Source organism: Bos javanicus, chromosome 26, assembly GCF_032452875.1.
Source record: "Bos javanicus breed banteng chromosome 26, ARS-OSU_banteng_1.0, whole genome shotgun sequence".
NCBI lineage: Eukaryota > Metazoa > Chordata > Mammalia > Artiodactyla > Bovidae > Bos > Bos javanicus.
Genome location: NC_083893.1, coordinates 41,874,482 through 41,891,334, shown reverse-complemented (window position 1 = coordinate 41,891,334; position 16,853 = coordinate 41,874,482). Strand labels below are relative to the sequence as shown.

The window sequence follows — 16,853 nt, the reverse complement described above, 5'->3', positions numbered from 1 at the left end:
CCAGGCCTCCCTGTCCATCACCAGCTTCTGGAGTTTACCCAAACTCATGTCCATTGAGTCAGTGATGTCATCCAACCATTTCATCCTTGGTTGTTCCCTTCTCCTCCTGCCTTCAGTCTTTCCCAGCATCAGGGTACTTTCAAATGAGTCAGATCTTTGCATCAGGTGGCCAAAGTATTGGAATTTTGGTTTCAACATCAGTCCTTCCAATGAACACTCAGGACTGATTTCCTTTAGGATGGACTGGTTGGATCTCCTTGCAGTCCAAGGGACTCTCAAGAGTCTTCTCCAACACCACAGTTCAAAAGCATCCATTCTTTGGCGCTCAGCTTTCTTCACAGTCCAACTCTCACATCCATACATGAGTACTGGGAAAACCATAGCCTTGACTAGACAGACCTTTCTTGGCTGTCTAGTCTCTGTAATGTCTCTGTTTTTTAATATGCTGTCTAGGTTGGTCAGTACTATTGCCTGGAAAATCCCATGGGTGGAGGAGCCTGGTGGGCTACAGTCCATGGGGTCGCTAAGAGTCGGACATGACTGAGGCGACTTAGCAGCAGGTTGGTCATAACTTTTCTTCCAAGGAGCAAGCATCTTTTAATTTCATGGCTGCAGCCACCATCTGCAGTGATTTTGGAGTCCCCCAAGATAAAGTCTGTCACTGTTTACACTGTTTCCCAATCTATTTGCCATGAAGTGATGGGACCAGATGCCATGATCTTAGTTTTCTGAATGCTGAGCTTTTAAAGCCAATTTTTCACTCTCTTCTTTCACTTTCATCAAGAGATTCTTTAGTTCTTCTTTGCTTTCTGCCATAAGGGTGGTATCATCTGCATATCTGAGGTTATTGATATTTCTCCCGGAAATCTTGATTCCAACTTCTGCTTCATCCAGCCTGGCATTTCTCATGATTTACTCTGCATATAAGTTAAATAAGCAGGATAACAATATACAGCCTTGATGTACTCCTTTTCCTATTTAGAACCAGTCTGTTGCTCCGTGTCCAGTTCTAACTGTTGCTTCTTGATCTGCATACAGATTTCTTAGGAGGCAAGTCCAATTTCTTGAAGAATTTTCCACAATTTGACTGTGATCTACACAGTCAAAGTCTTTGGCATAGTCAAAAAGCAGAAGTAGATGTTTTTCTGGGACTCTTCTGCTTTTTTGATGATCCAGTGGATGTTGGCATTTTACTCTGGTTCCTCTGCCTTTTCTAAACCCAGCTTGAATATCTGGAAGTTCACGGTTCACATACTGTTGAAGCCTGGCTTGGAGAATTTGAGCATTACTTTGCTAATGGGTGAGATGAGTGCTCCTGAAAAGATGAAAGATGATGCTGTGAAAGTGCTGCACTCAATGTGCCAGCAAATTTGGAAAACTCAGCAGTGGCCAAAGGACTGGAAAAGGCCAGTTTTCATTCCAATCCCAAAGAAAGGCAATGCCAAAGAATGCTCAAACTACAGCACAATTGCACTCATCTCACACGCTAGTAAAGTAATGCTCAAAATTCTCCAAGCCAGGCTTCAGCAATATGTGAACCGGAACTTCCAGATGTTCAAGCTGGTTTTAGAAAAGGCAGAGGAACCAGAGATCAAATTGCCAACATCCGCTGGATCATCGAAAAAGCAAGGGAGTTCCAGAAAAACATCTACTTCTGCTTTATTGACTATGCTAAAGCCTTTGACTGTGTGGATCACAATAAACTGTGGAAAATTCTGAAAGAGATGGGAATACCAGAACACCTGATCTGCCTCTTGAGAAATTTGTATGCAGGTCAGGAAGCAACAGTTAGAACTGGACATGGACCAACAGACTGGTTCCAAATAGGAAAAGGAGTACGTCAAGGCTGTATATTGTCACCCTGCTTATTTAACTTCTATGCAGAGTACATCATGAGAAACACTGGACTGGAAGAAACACAAGCTGGAATCAAGATTGCTGGGAGAAATATCAATAATGTCAGATATGCAGATGACACCACCCTTATGGCAGAAAGTGAAGAGGAACTAAAAGCCTCTTGATGAAGGTGAAAGAGGAGAGTGAAAAAGTTGGCTTAAAACTCAACATTCAGAAACTAAGATCATGGCATCTGGTCCCATCGCTTCATGGCAAATAGATTGGGAAACAGTGACAGACTTAATTTTCTTGGGCTCCAAAATCACTGCAGATGGTGACTGCAGCCATGAAATTAAAAGACGCTTGCTCCTTGGAAGGAAAGTTATGACCAACCTAGACAGCATATTGAAAAGCAGAGACATTACTTTGCCAACAAAGGTCTGTCTAGTCAAGGATATGGTTTTTCTAGTAGTCATGTGTAGATGTGAGAGTAAGACTATAAAGAAAGCTGAGTGCAGAGGAATTAGTGCTTTTGAACTGTGGTGTTGGAGAAGACTCTTGAGAGTCCCTTGGACAGAAAGAAGATCCAACCAGTCCATCCTAAAGGAAATCAGTCCTGACTATTCATTGGAAGGACTGATGCTGAAGCTGAAACTCCAATATTTTGGCCACCTGATGCAAAGAGCTGACTCATTTGAAAAGACCCTGATGCTGGGAAAGATTGAAGGCAGGAGAGAAGGGGACCACAGAGGATGAGATGGTTGGATGGCATCACCGACTCAATGGACATGAGTTTGAGTAAGCTCCGGGAGTTGGTGATCAACAGGGAAGCCTGGCGTGCTGTGGTCCACAGGGTCACAAACAGTCAGACACAACTGAGACTGAACCGAACTGAATTACTCTTGGAAATGAATGTTTTAAGGGTAAGGGGAAAGAGGGAACATGAAATTGTCCTCCTTCCTTCTGGGAGCCAAGCAGTTCCAATAACAGAGCCACTTTGTCAGATGTATTCTTGAAGGACTCAAGCAAGCGCGCATGCTAAGACTTTATGCTAAGTTGGTTGACATAGAATGGGGAGAGAGGGACATGCCTAGTAAATTCCCAGAGAGACTATAGGAGGATCTCCACAAGTTTCCTGATGTTGATCCTGCAAGTGCAGAGGAGAAATAATCCTAAAAGATAGGTTTCTCACTCAGTCAGCTCCAGATTTCTGCCATAAGTTATGAAAACAGGTGTTTGAACCAAATCAGTCTTTAAAAAACTGTTACAGCTGGCTCAGGCAGTATATTATGATAGAGAATACAAGGAGGAAAAAAGAAGCAGACAAAAGACTCAAGACCCATTGAGGAAAAATGCCCAGAGGAACCCAGGTGAAAAGGGATGGGCTTGCTATTACTATGATGAGGAGGGGCATCTCAAGCTAAGTTGCTCTCAGGCGTCTGAGCTGCCCCCAGCTCTCTGTCCAGTCTGTAAAGGACCACACTGGAGGAGAGACGGCCCCCAGAGTTGTAGGCCCCAGGGGTCAGGCTCTCAGGACAATCAGGACTGAAGGTGCCCAGGGGTCCCCACACAAACTCCCGTCCCAATAACATGTGAGGAACCCTGGGTATCAGTAACTGTGGGAAGCCAGTCAATCAATTTTCTTTTGGACACTGAGGCATCTTTCTTTGTGCTCACTGAAGCCCCTGGTCCACTTTCCTCCTGATCCACTACTGTAATGGGACAATCAGAGACAAATGCTATTATTTCAGTCATCCTTTAAGCTGCAACTGGGACTCTGGGCTCTTTTCTCACGAGTTTCTGATTGTGTGGAGTCTCTCTCATCTGTGCGGAGTCTCTCTCACCCCTTCTGGGGAGGGATTATACTGAGCAAGGTCCAGGCCTCTATTTTCATCAATGTGGAGACTTCTCTTTCTCTCCCATTAATTGAACAAAGTGTAAATCCTAAAGTGTGGGCTAATGGAAAAACTTGGGTTGAGCACAAAATGCTGTTCCTGTCATTATCAAGCTCAAAGACCCTAACCTATTTCCACATCAAAAGCAGTACCCACGAAAGCCCAAGGTTAAGGAAGAGTTAAAACCCATCATTGAAAAGTTAAAGGAGCAGGGGCTATTCATTCCCTATAATAGTCTATGCAACACTCCTATTTTGGGTGTGAAAAAGTCAAATGATGAACAGAGACTAGTGCAAGAATTATGAATAATAAATGAGGCTGTGGTTCCTTTTACTCATATGCCAAAAACGAACAGATTTTCTTGCTTACAGGCCTGAGTAGACACTGAATGGATTGAAGCCTTTCCCTGCCATGGTGAACAGGCAAAGGAAGTTATAAAATTTTTAATCCATGAAATTATTCCCAGGTTTGGGCTGCCACAGAGCCTCCAGAGCAACTATGCTCCACCTTTAAAGCTGCTTTAATTCAAAGGGTGTCAAAAGCTCTAGGAATGGAATATCACTTACACTGTTCCTGGAGACCCCAATCTTCAGAAAAGGTTGAAAAGGCTAAGGACATTATTAGAAGAATCCGTGTAAGCTAACGCAGGAAACACAGACAGTTGGTTTAAAGTTTTACCCATAGCTTTAATGAGGGCTTGAACTGCCCCTAACAAGAAGGGACTGTCTCTATGGGAGACCATTTTTGCACACAGATATTGTCATAGACCCTAAAGCCTTAGAACTAACTATTTGACTCAGCTTTCAGCTTTTCAACCTCCTCATCAATTGAAGGCTTTCCATGGTGGGTTTCTCTGGTTGAAGAAAAGACTTTCTTCAACTCTGTGAATATCTTCACCATCAGCAACCACGTGTGATGTCTCTCTTTAGTCTAATGATATCTAGCAATCCTAAGATGGACTGGTGTAACATTTTGTACCTTAACTATGGATATACTGTGACTTCCAACTTTGATTATACATTACCTTGGTTTAATGACTGTTTTGCTGCACATAAATAGGTAAATGCATCTAGATCTGGTGGTTTCCTACCTGATGTTTATCAAACATGGGATAAGATCATATGGCTAACTCCTTAAAAGGGATGCCTACTATCTAACACTCCTATATGCTTGTAACAAATGGAGCCATCCCCAGAAGTTAGCTGACAACTTAATTAGAATGATTGGAAACAATTGGGATTTTTGCCTCATTAAATATGCAATGTGATCATTCCTGTGTTTTCCAATCCCAGTTCAGGTCCTCCCTTTGCCTGCCCAGGAACTGATTGGAACTGGATCCCTCAGTCATGCTGGTTTGCTCCAAACGGGACTTACTGGATATATGGCTCTTACCTACAGGCATGGCTTCCCCCTGGCTGGATAGGGAGATGCACCTGAGGTTTACCTTTTACTCATGGCTTTGTATTTTTAGAGCTTCCAGAGAATCCTGCCAATCTGCCACACCTTAAAACTCACTGGGCAAGGTCTGTATTTCACTGGTATGATTATGTGGTTGCAATATTCATTCCCTCTCTGGGAACTACAGATGTTATGCTACAAGTTGATGCTCTAAGTTTACTCAGCAGGCTTTACAAGAGTCTCAAAAAGCTATTTCAGCCCTTACTACAAATTATTATATTAAACAAATACAAATTAGAAAGGTGGTTTTACAAAAACAGATTGGCTTTAGATATTCTAACGGCTGCACGAGGAGGAACTTGTGCTATTATTCATACCCAATGTTGTACATAATACCAGATATGAGTACTAATGTTACTCACTTTACTAAACACATGAAGAAGATGATTCAGGCTATGGATTCTCCTGAAGTCTCAGTCACGTCACTTTTGGAAATGTTAACTAGCTCCCTATGGTGGAAAACTATCTTAATCGTGATAATTCTAATTTTTCTGCTTGAACTATTTGCTCCCTGCACTTGTAGCTGTGTAGCTGAATTTGCTTCCAACCGTTTGAAAGCTTTTAAGTTACGAATGGTTGTATAGCCTCCGAAAAGTACCACAGACTCCTCCAACTATTATTTGGAGTCCCTGGATCAGAGGCCCTCAATATGAGGGTTAGGGGAATATGTTGCCTCAATAGTTAGGGACGATACCCTTCAACAGCAGGAAGTAGTTATGGAATGAAAACGATGCCTCTTTCCCTTGGCAACATAATTCTCCTTAAAGAAAAGGGGGGAATGAGATGGTCAATTCCTAGGCAGGTTGCTAAGAAGTCCGGGGATTCCAAGGACGAGATAGGGGTCTGGAATTCTCAAGGAGGAGGAAAGGACACATGTCTTTTTTTCCCCCGTCTACACTCCTTAGTCTTAGTCACATAAAATGTTTTTTTTTTTTCCTTTAAGCCGGGAACTGATGATTACACAACAAACAAACTCAGTTTAAACTCTGTACTATGGATTATATAACAACAATGTATCCTGTTTGAGAAATCTGTATGCAGGTAGGAAGCAACAGTTCGAACTGGACATGGAACAACAGACTGGTTCTAAATAAGAAAAGGAGTACATCAAGGCTGTATATTGTCACCCTGCTTATTTAACTTATATGCAGAGTACATCACGAGGAACGCTGGGCTGGAGGAAGCACAAGCTGGAAGCAAGATTGCCAGGGGAGACATATCAATAACCTCAGCTATGCAGATGACACCACCCTTATGGCAGAAAGTGAAGAGGAACTAAAAGTCTCTTGATGAAAGTGAAAGTGGAGAGTGAAAAAGTTGGCTTAAAGCTCAACATTCAGAAAACTAAGATCATGGCATCTGGTCCCATTGCTTCATGGCAAATAGATGGGGAAAAAGTGGAAATAGTGGCAGACTTTATTCTGGGGGCTCCAAAATCACTGCAGATGGTGACTGCAGCTGTGAAATTAAAAGAAGCTTACTCCTTGGAAGAAAAGTTATGACCAACCGAAACAGCATATTAAAAAGCAGAGACATTACTTTGTCAACAAGGTCCATCTAATCAAAGCTGTGGTTTTTCCAGTACTCATGTATGGATGTCAGAGTTGGACTATAAAGAAAGCTGAGCACCAAAAAATTGATGCTTTTGAACTGTGGTGTTGGAGAAGACTCTTGAGAGTCCCTTGGACTGCAACGAAGTCAAACCAGTCCATCCTAAAGGAAATCAGTCCTGAATATTCATTGGAAGGACTGATGCTGAAGCTGAAACTCCAATACTTTGGCTACCTGATGTGATGAACTGACTCATTTGAAAGGACCCTGATGCTGGGAAAGATTGAAGGCGGGAGGAGAAGGGGATGACAGAGGATAAGATGGTTGGATGGCATCACTGACTCAATGGACATGAGTTTGAGTAAACTCTGAGAGTTGACAATGGACAGGGAGGCCTGGTGACCATGGGGTTGCAAAGAGTTGGACATGACTGAGAGACTGAACTGAACTGATCCTGCTTGAGGACAGTTTCTCCTTTCTGAAAACCTTCTGACTAATCCTGATATCAAATGTATATTATGGAAGTGGGTCTGGTAGGATCTTTCTGTTGTTAAGTTATAATCCTGTTACCCTAAAATGTAAATTGTGGGAGCAGGTCTGGTAAAATTTTTACAACCTTGAGACATTCTTTTGATTTATTGTAATAACTAATTTAAAAAGTATGTAATTCCCTTGCTAATGACTAGCAAATGGGGCATCCCCCCTCTGATGTCTATGTCAGAAACTTTCCCTGTCCCTTTTCATACTTTAATAAAACTCTGCTACACAAAAGCTCTTGAGTGATCAAGCCTGGTCCCTGGTCATGAAGCTAAATCTTCTTCTTCAGAGATCGAGAATTCAGCATTGTTCACCATAAGCTATCAATTGTTGAGTTATCCATTCAGCTTAATCATGGTGTACTAATTGGGAACCCTCAGAAGCGAGCAGGTGAAACCTGAAGTGCTGTAAGGATGCACTTCTGGCCCAGGGGACAATGTGAACTATGGCAGGAAGATGCCCAAAGTTCTACTGGGCCCAATATTCAGTGTGTGATGGCTCAGCCCTGAGAAAGCGTATAAGGAAGAAGACATTAAGAGGGAGGGAAGGTCAGATGGAAAGGATTTTATAAGCTCTAAACAGGCTTCTCTGTCCATGGAATATTTCCAGGCAAGCATACTGGAGTGGGTTGCCATTTCCTTCTCCAGGGATCTTCTTGACCCAGGGATCAAACCCTGGCCCTCCTGCATGGCAGGTGGATTCTTTACTGATTGAGCTATCAGGGAAGCCCCAAACTCTGCTAAGATGGGTAAATTTAATCTTAATGGCAGAGATTCATAGAAGGGCTTTCAACAGGAAGTGAAAATGGAATCAGATCCTGTTTGGATACATGTGCTGGATAGTGGTGGGTGAACTGGAGGAGATCAGGATGAAAGCTTTCCTAATATCTACAACATCAGCAAAGAAAACCCACCTCCAGGAAACTCACTTGCGGGAGGGAGATCCCAGCATGGCTCTGAGCCGGCCTCATTGGGCATTGTTCCTGAGGGAGTTGATGACCCAGCTCAAGGTCCATGAAGAGGCCCCCACACCACCCCTTCGACTCTGAGCAGAAGTAAAAGACTTGAAGGCAATTTGATCAGTTCCAGGCCTACAAGAGGCTGGGCCATTCAGGCACCATTGTGCTTTTTGATCCTCCTAACATCTGATCTGATAAAATGCTGTGTCACCCAACTTTGATGAACTGACAATGCAGGCTTTATGTTTTACTCTTTTCAGAACTTCAAAAGTAACCCTGATGCAGTACTAGGCTAGGGGGAATCAAAGAGATTCAACACATTCTCATCAAATATTCTTTACCATCAACCATGTTGCTAGAAAGTTTAGCAGAGAGTTGGGCCAGCATCTCGTTTCTCTTTCTGGGGAGGTTTTCGTTGTGAAGGTGAGAGAAAGAGTCAAAATAGGCACAACTCCTGTCTCCAGACAGGCCTCAGACAAAGGAGAATTCCTCTGGTTTTAAAGACCTTCAGAGAGGATTTCAGTCACTCTCAGTGATGCCGGAGGCTCCGACACTGTGAAATGAGGACTCACAAACAAAACAAAAAAACAATTCCAGACTCAGGTAAAGAGACTTTATTCAGAATGATTACAGCAATAAGTAGAATGATCCAACCTCTAGACTGACAAGTTTTTAAAGCTCAGGAGTAAGAAGCGTTTCCTTCCAAAGAGGAGACAGATGACTGGGACAGACACAGAGGGAGGGATGGGGTCAATATGTGATGAGACAGGTGAGCAGAGGACGTCTCTCGTCTTGCTCAGCTGATTCCTGAAATCTGCAAGGACCTTTGTTCTCATTTGTAATGCTTGCCCAGCCTTAGGCACAAGGCAAATGTCACTAATCTCTGGGATTGGAGAGCAGCTTAAATAGACTTTGGGTAAGTCAAATCAATAAGCATTTTCTTCCAACTGATAATTGGGGGAAACTTTCAGCAAAGCATTAATGAGGAAAAAAGCAATTTCGGGGACTGTGTCTTGTTTCCTCTGGGTTACATATGTATCTATATACCTGCATAACACCTATATAATGAACATAAATTTCCATTAGTATACTAATATACATATATATGTACGTATACATATATATATAAAATATATGTACCTGCTATATATCTACATATTTACTATACACCTATAGACCTTATACATATGTATTGTATATTCCCTGATGGCTCAGTGGTAAAGAATCCACCTACAGTGAAGGAGACGCAGGAGATGTGAGTTCAATCCCTGGGTCAGGAAGATTCCCTGGAGGAAGAAATGGCAACCCACTTCAGTATTCTTGTCTGTAAGACTCCATGGACAGAGGAGCCTGGTGGTCAACAGTCCATGGGGTCGCAAAGAGTCGGACACGACTGAGCACAAACATGAGATACTATCTGTACCTCAAATTTAAAATGAATTTATTGGAAAATGCCAAAGGGATTTTTAAAAGATCAGGAAGGGAAATTTTACATTTGGGAGGAAATTTTCACATCATCAAGATGAAAAATACAATTTGTCAAAGAATTTTCATATCAGGACTTTCCACCTCAAAAATCCGGGGTTTGCAGAAAGGCTGGGATAGAACTGGTGGATGATTCTGGAGAGACTCAGTAGTCACCCTGCCTGTCACTCACCCAGTGATGGTCAAGTTTATTTCAACAGTCACGTAAATACCACACACCTAGCTCCCATGGAGCCATTCACAGACAGGGGAGGGCACGGCAGCAGGTCTCTGCTCTCTAAAACCTACCCTACAACACACGACGGAAAATTAAGAAGAAATTAGGCGCTGGGTGGTTGGGCTTTCTTGTGTACTTGACGGTCATGGTGTTGGTACAAGATGTGTATTCCGCGTGTGAAGTGTCACAAATCTTCCGTGAATTAGAAGATTCTGGCGGCCCCTCTATAATCTCGAGAGACTCTTTATTACAGTTGAGGCTGTTGCAGCAGAGGAAAAAGCACGCATCAGCCTTTGGAATTGTGGCCCCTCCAGCAGGCAGCCTCCCCACCTGGACCCGACCCAATCACATAGATTTGCTCACCAGACTTCTCAGGCATGACGCCCACAGGGAAGGAGACTCACCCTTCTGGAGAGGGGCGTCACCCAGGACCCTCCCCTCACATGACTCCACATCTCCTGGGAAGCCCCACTGATGGCTCAGGGAAGCCCACCCTGGTCTTTGGGATCAGGACCCCCTGGAGGGCACAGTATGGCCAACCCCGAGGACCGTTTCCTTGGACAAGCAAAGAGTCAGGTGAGGCTCAGATACGAGAGTGTGACACCACTCCTGGTTCATCCTTTGTACCCCTAGCACAGGGGGCCCAGGACCCCCTCGTGGGCTCCAGGACCTGCAGAGGTGAGAGGGGCGTCCAGCTCTCCCCACTGTGGGCAAAGTGCACACACGGGGTGTCACACTCCTGCTGAGGTCTCCACCTCCTCCTCCTGCCCATCAGACCTGACCCCACCCTGTCTTCCTCTCTCAGCCACCAGCGTGTGTCCCACCCAGGAGGAAGACTGGAGCCTCTCTGGGTTAAAACGAGACACAGAAGGGACATCTCACCAGGACACACGCTTGGCACTCTCTAAGTTAGTTGAGCTAACTTTTAGTTAGTTAGCTGTGCCCTCCCCTGTTTAGTTAGTTTGCTCTTAGACTGATTCCTTCCTTGGTGCCAAGGACAGTGAGAACAAAAATAAACCTCTGCAAAAGTGGAGAGGTCAATCAGGGGAAGTTTTCCATATAACCTATCCCTCTGACCATAATAGAAATATGATGCAGGAAATGCCTGCCTCCTTCAGCCCTGGGGTGTAGTTTGGGGAGATGGTCTGAGCCCTGCTGTAGGGCAGGCATCTCCAGGTTGTCCTCACATGGAGCAGCTCCTCAGCCCAGTGGGAGACCTGACCTCATAGAAGGTCTGGAGGGACAGGGCCCTCAGTCACTAGAGAACATCACCTGTCTCAACCACCACCCTGGGCCGCATGTGGCCAGCCATGGAAATGTGGCTCCTGTGTTTGTATCTATGAAGACTAACCTGCTATAGAAGTGCTGTATTTTATTGCTACATTGCAAATGCTTGCTGTTGCCACATCATTTCATTCACTTTTCCCGTTATCATTCCTTTACTCTTTCTTTCAATGGTTCATTCATTCATTTATTCAGTCATTAGTTAAAAAATTATTCCCTGACCCCCCAAAGATTAAGCTGCTTTCTCTAGAGCAAATTTAGACATAAGCAGGAGTGATGTTATGCTGTCAGTCTGAGAGAGTCATTTCCTAGGCAGGTTGATAAGAACTCTAGGGGTCCCCAAGGAGAGAGGGGTCCAGAATTCTCAAAGAGGAAGAAAGGACAAACTTTTATTTCCTCATGAAATTAAAAGACACTTACTCCTTGGAAGGAAAGTTATGTCCAACCTAGATAGCATATTCAAAAGCAGAGACATTACTTTGCCAACAAACGTCCGTCTAGTAAAGGCTATGGTTTTTCCTGTGGTCATGTATGGATGTGAGAGTTGGACTGTGAAGAAGGCTGAGCGCCGAAGAATTGATGCTTTTGAACTGTGGTGTTGGAGAAGACTCTTGAGAGTCCCTTGGACTGCAAGGAGATCCAACCAGTCCATTCTGAAGGAGATCAGCCCTGGGATTTCTTTGGAAGGAATGATGCTAGAGCTGAAACTCTAGTACTTTGGCCACCTCATGCCAAGAGGTGACTCATTGGAAAAGACTCTGATGCTGGAAAGGATTGGGGGCAGGAGGAGAAGGGGACGACAGAGGATGAGATGGCTGGATGGCATCACTGACTCGATGGACATGAGTCTGAGTGGACTCCGGGAGTTGGTGATGGACAGGGAGGCCTGGCGTGCTGTGATTCATGGGGTCGCAAAGAGTCGGACACGACTGAGCGACTGAACTGAACTGACATTCCTTAGGATTATATAACAATAATATATCCTGCCTGAGGACAGTCTCTGGATTAAACCTTCTGGCTAATTCTGTTATCTTAAAATGTAAATTATGGGAGTAGGTCTGGTGAGGTCTTTACAACCTCCAGATATTCTTTGGATTCATTGGAGAGTATATAACTTGATTGCTAACACTAGCAAGGGGGTACTCTTTCTTCCCCCTTCTGATGCGTATGTCAGAAGCTTTCTCTATCTCCTTTATACTTTAATAAAACTTTATTACACAAAAGCTCTGAGCAATCAAGCCTCATCTCTGGCCCCAGATTGAATTCTTCTCCTCCGGGGGCCAAGAATCCTGGTGTCTTCGCGTGATTCAACAACAACCTTTCAAATTCCCCCAGAGTTTTGCACGGATTAATGGATGGGGCACAAATCCGAGAAAGATCTGCCCAGCTGTGGACAGAGTCAGAGCAGGGGTTTGAGGTGTGATGGAAAAGTTCTTCCTCCAGTGAACTTGTGAACTAGGAAATGAGGACCCTAACCAGCAGGTGGTGAGTCTAGGAGAGGTGGAAGATACCTTCTAGGCAGAGGGGACAGTGTGAGCAAAGGCTCAGAGCTGCCCAATAGTCTGATGGGTCCACAGCTCAGTGTGCTGGCTCAGCTCAGAGAGAGGGCAGAGGGGAGAAGAAGTTAGAAGGGAGGGGAGATCAGGGGTCCCCTGGAGGGATCTGAAAGTCATGCAAGGAGGGTCAGCTTTATGCAGAGGGCAGAGGGCCACTCAGGGTCATCAGCAGGAGTGAGCTGGAGTCAGGATGTGTCCGAATGTGTGTGCTGGGTGGTGCAGGGGGAACGGGAAGAGGCCAAGAAAGACACCTTCCCATAAAACCACAACATCAGCAAAGAGCACTTACTGGACATCGCGTACTTCCAAAAGAATTCTGTAACCTGGGTCCATCTTGATGATCCAGAGGCATTCCGTATGCAGTCCCAGATAGGGGAAGATCACTCCATATTCCTCTCCATAAAGGTCCCCACACAAATGTTTATCTTTAACTGAAGAGAGAATTACAGGTGCCCAGGAGCAGCACCAGGCCGGCGGGGAGGGTACCACCCCTGGGCGCCACACCACCGTACATGGTCCTAACTTCCCCTTCCGCCAATCACAACGGAACCTCCAGGGTCTAAGTCTGGAGTCCCCCAAAAGTGAATCTTATCTTGTACTCTGCAGAACATAGCAAACCCACACACACGTTACTGCAATTTGTTCTGACACCTGAATATAGAAGAACTTCAAACTTGCATGATGAAACATTTTTCATCAAGTGAGGATAAAGACAGTACTTTCTTCAGGGGTGTTTATCATCAAAAGACTTCCTATTTGTAAAAAATGCTCATCGAGTACCTGGGCCAGAAGTCACCAGGGAAATCAATCGATCATCAGTCGATCAATTATCAATCATCAGTCAGCCCTTTCATCAGGAGGAAGCCTGTCCCTCTGCCCAGAACCCCTCCTGCTGCCAGCACACCCTCTGCCTGGACACGGTGACGCTCCTCGGCCCTCCAGGCTCCAGCCATTGGAGGCGGCTCCGTCATCCTGGGACACCGGTGCTGTGGAGAGGTGGTCCCACCCCTGCCCAGTGCGGTTGTGCAGGCAGGAGGGCAGGGGAGGCTTTTGGGCTGTGGAGGAGGAAAGGTGGGGAGGGGAGGAGGAGCACGGTGGGAGTCATGAGAGGTCAGGGTGTATGGGACCCTAAGGACTGTTAAAACCAAGGCTGACGGTCAACTCCGGAAATGCCAAGTTCCTTGGCCTTGGTTTACCAAGGTAAAATGGTAAAGTGTTTTCAGGAGAGCTATTGAAACTGCAACCCCCAAGCACTTCTCTGTGTGATGAGCAGGAAAGGATGAAATAATATCTGTGCACTTACCGAGAAGCCCGTCAGTTGAATCCGATGAGGCTGAAAGAAACAAACAAAAACACGGAAAGTCAAGATGACAAGGTGGAAGTTACGGAAGAGTCGAGCCTTTCGCATAGACAACGTGGAGAAGGGCTGAGTCTCAAGGAAGATGCAGAGCACAGACAGAGAAGCCTGGCTGTCCCTGTCCCCGGGACGAACCTGGTCTCATGGGGCAGGGCAGCATGGAGGCCTGGCCCTCCACCTTCAAGACTCCCTCATCCAGCTGCTTTCTCCTCGTCTCTCCGATTGCACCATGTCTCCTGTGATGCCCCCACTCCGGAGCCAATTAGAGGTCAGCACTCGGGGTGCTGACCCATCTGTCCTGATTTCCCCAAGAATTTCCCAGTCTGAGCATTGTAAGACCCTCTCCCAAGAAACCTCTCCAACCTGGTCACAACAAGACATTTCATCACTCTAATGAACGTGAACTGTTTGGACAATTCTTTACTGAGGTCAGCGACCAATCTGAGGTTGAACAAAATGAAATCGATTTTCCGCTAGAGAGAAGTGAATCATCTGAATTTATGAAGTTTCACTGTAGCAGGGAACTGAGTCCAGGGCTTCTGTCAAGGGTGCTGATCCAGCCCCTCAGGCGCCACCATTGATGAGATCCTGGCTTGTCCTCACGATGTGATCAGTGGGCGCAGACAGTGCCTGAATCAATGGCCCTGGGGCTCAGAGCAGCTCAGATGAGAGCTGGATGGCTTTAGACAAGGCATTTGTTGTCACAAACCTCAGTCCTTTCAGCTATAACCTGGAAATATAATAGTAACAGCCTCCTTGGTTCCAGAGGACAGTCCACGCATACACAGCTCTATGCCCATCCCAGAGAGGCTGTCCACTATGCTCCCTGCCACTGGCAACCTCCCACCACATTCATTTCCTTTCCCATAAACACTGCTTTCCTCAGTAAATTGAAATCAACAAGCGCTCTGGAAGCTATGTGACCATAGATGTCAACCAGGACACCGGGATCTGTCTCCAGCTGCCCGTCCTGAGTACTGAAGTGGCATAGGACTGGGGGCCACAAAGGAAACCTCCCTACCCTCCATGGATGGATGGGGCATCCATCACATCGGCTCTGAAAATGCAAATCAAGGTTATTCTGAAAGCAGATCTCAAAGGCAGAATCACACATCTTCCCACCGTGGACCCACACGTCTGGTGACCTCCTCTGATTTGAATCTGAGGTCCCGGCTTTGAAGCAGGGGAACCAGGAGCCCCATGTAAGAGTTCACCCCAAAACACGCTGCCTTGATCTGTTGATTTGAACTGATGTTGCTTGAGAAACGGCAGAGGCAGGAAGGCTCTGATGGACCTGTTTTTACCTATAAGCTGCCCACAGACTGTCCCAGGAGAGAACCGTGACCCCCCCTCACCCAAGACCAGGAAGATGGGAAGGTCCTGATCACAGGAGACTGGGATAAATGCTGAGACGGATATGTGCTCACATGCTGACAGCATAAGCCCGTCCTCCCCACCTGCCTCCCACCGGGCTCCTAGTCATGACCACAGTTGCCTGCAGGGGAGCAGGGGATGGGGAGGGAAGCAGAGTGTGGGTTGATGAAAAGAGCAGTCTGAGCAGAAAAGGGGAGAGAAGAGGGAAGGACAGAATGAGACCCACAGAGAACAAGTAAAGAAGGAGACAGAGGCTTCCCTGAAGGCACAGCTGTCCTCTGCTTTCCCTCCAGCACTGAGAATCCTCATGGGTCCCTCCGTGTTCAGTGCAGGCCCAGCGCCCAGCCCCCTGCAGGGCTAAGACCCCCGTCAGGAGCTCCTCAGCCCTGCTGGAGCTGCTGCTCCTGCGGGTCATTCCTGAGCTCACGTTGCTGCCACGTCTCCCTCCCTGGGGGGCAGATGCTGAGCACCCAGTCTGTCCTGGGACTTCTCCAGGAGCCTCTGTTTCCCCTTGGATGCCCCCTCCAATCAAGTCCAGCCTGAGTCCCACTTCCCGCACCCACACCATCACACTTCCAAGACCCCTGAAAAGCTGCCTACGACTGGTTCACCTCTAGGTTTGGACTGAGGACTGGCTGTCCCACCGGGCATCACAGGGGATATTGGCATAAGGCTGAGGTAGAGGGGAGGAAGAGGCCCAGAAAACACATGTCAGAACAAGGAGGGAGAGCCCAGAAAATGTTTAAGAGTCATTATATGCTCAGCCCTGGGTCATGGCCGTGCTGCTGAACCCTCCTTCTCCAGGCCAGGCTGAGGGTGGCATCTCCTTGGAGGGGGGCAGCTTGCAGACCCTTTTCTTGGGCAACAAGCGAACTGCACAGAATCTCTAGGTTGAACAGGAAGCAGAGAGGCCTGGGGGCAAGGGGCTGGGGGCCAGGCTTTACCTGTGCTTAGCAGCAAGGCCCAAGGGATGACACTGGACAGCTTCATCTTCGCAGCCTGGCACCAGCCTCAGCAGTGAGCCCGGCCTCGGAGGCCTGGGGCTATATACACACAGCAGCTGACACCTGACCTCCTCCTCCCCTGGAGCCCAGCCGGGCAAGGCTACAGGAACCCCGGGTTCTTTAGGAGAAACGGGTTGCCTGCTGCTTGCCCTTGTCTATGTCAGAGATTTTCTGTGTCCTTTCCCACCCAGACTGGGAAATGATGGCCTGTTTCTTCTCTCCCTCTCCTGTTTTTGTGGTCCTCAATGAAGGTTGGTAAATTAGCCACAGACCACCAGGATGCCCTGTTTGCAGGGCTCTCTTCCCTGAGGTTCAGCTGCAGCGTGTCCACCTCTAGTTAC

The 16,853-nt window shown here is 46.4% G+C and overlaps 1 protein-coding gene across 1 annotated transcript; it reads right to left on the bottom strand.

Annotated features, from left to right (window-relative positions):
- Nucleotides 1-9,659: 9,659 nt before the first annotated feature.
- LOC133239505 (spermadhesin Z13) lies at nt 9,660-16,623 on the bottom strand. Its single transcript, XM_061403774.1, has 4 exons — nt 16,453-16,623; nt 14,081-14,110; nt 13,067-13,208; nt 9,660-10,196 (listed from the first exon to the last, which is right to left on the bottom strand). Exons 1-4 carry the CDS (start codon nt 16,496-16,498, stop codon nt 10,010-10,012), a joined length of 405 nt encoding a protein of 134 aa, XP_061259758.1. The 5' UTR covers nt 16,499-16,623; the 3' UTR covers nt 9,660-10,009.
- Between the last annotated feature and the right edge of the window lie 230 nt (nt 16,624-16,853).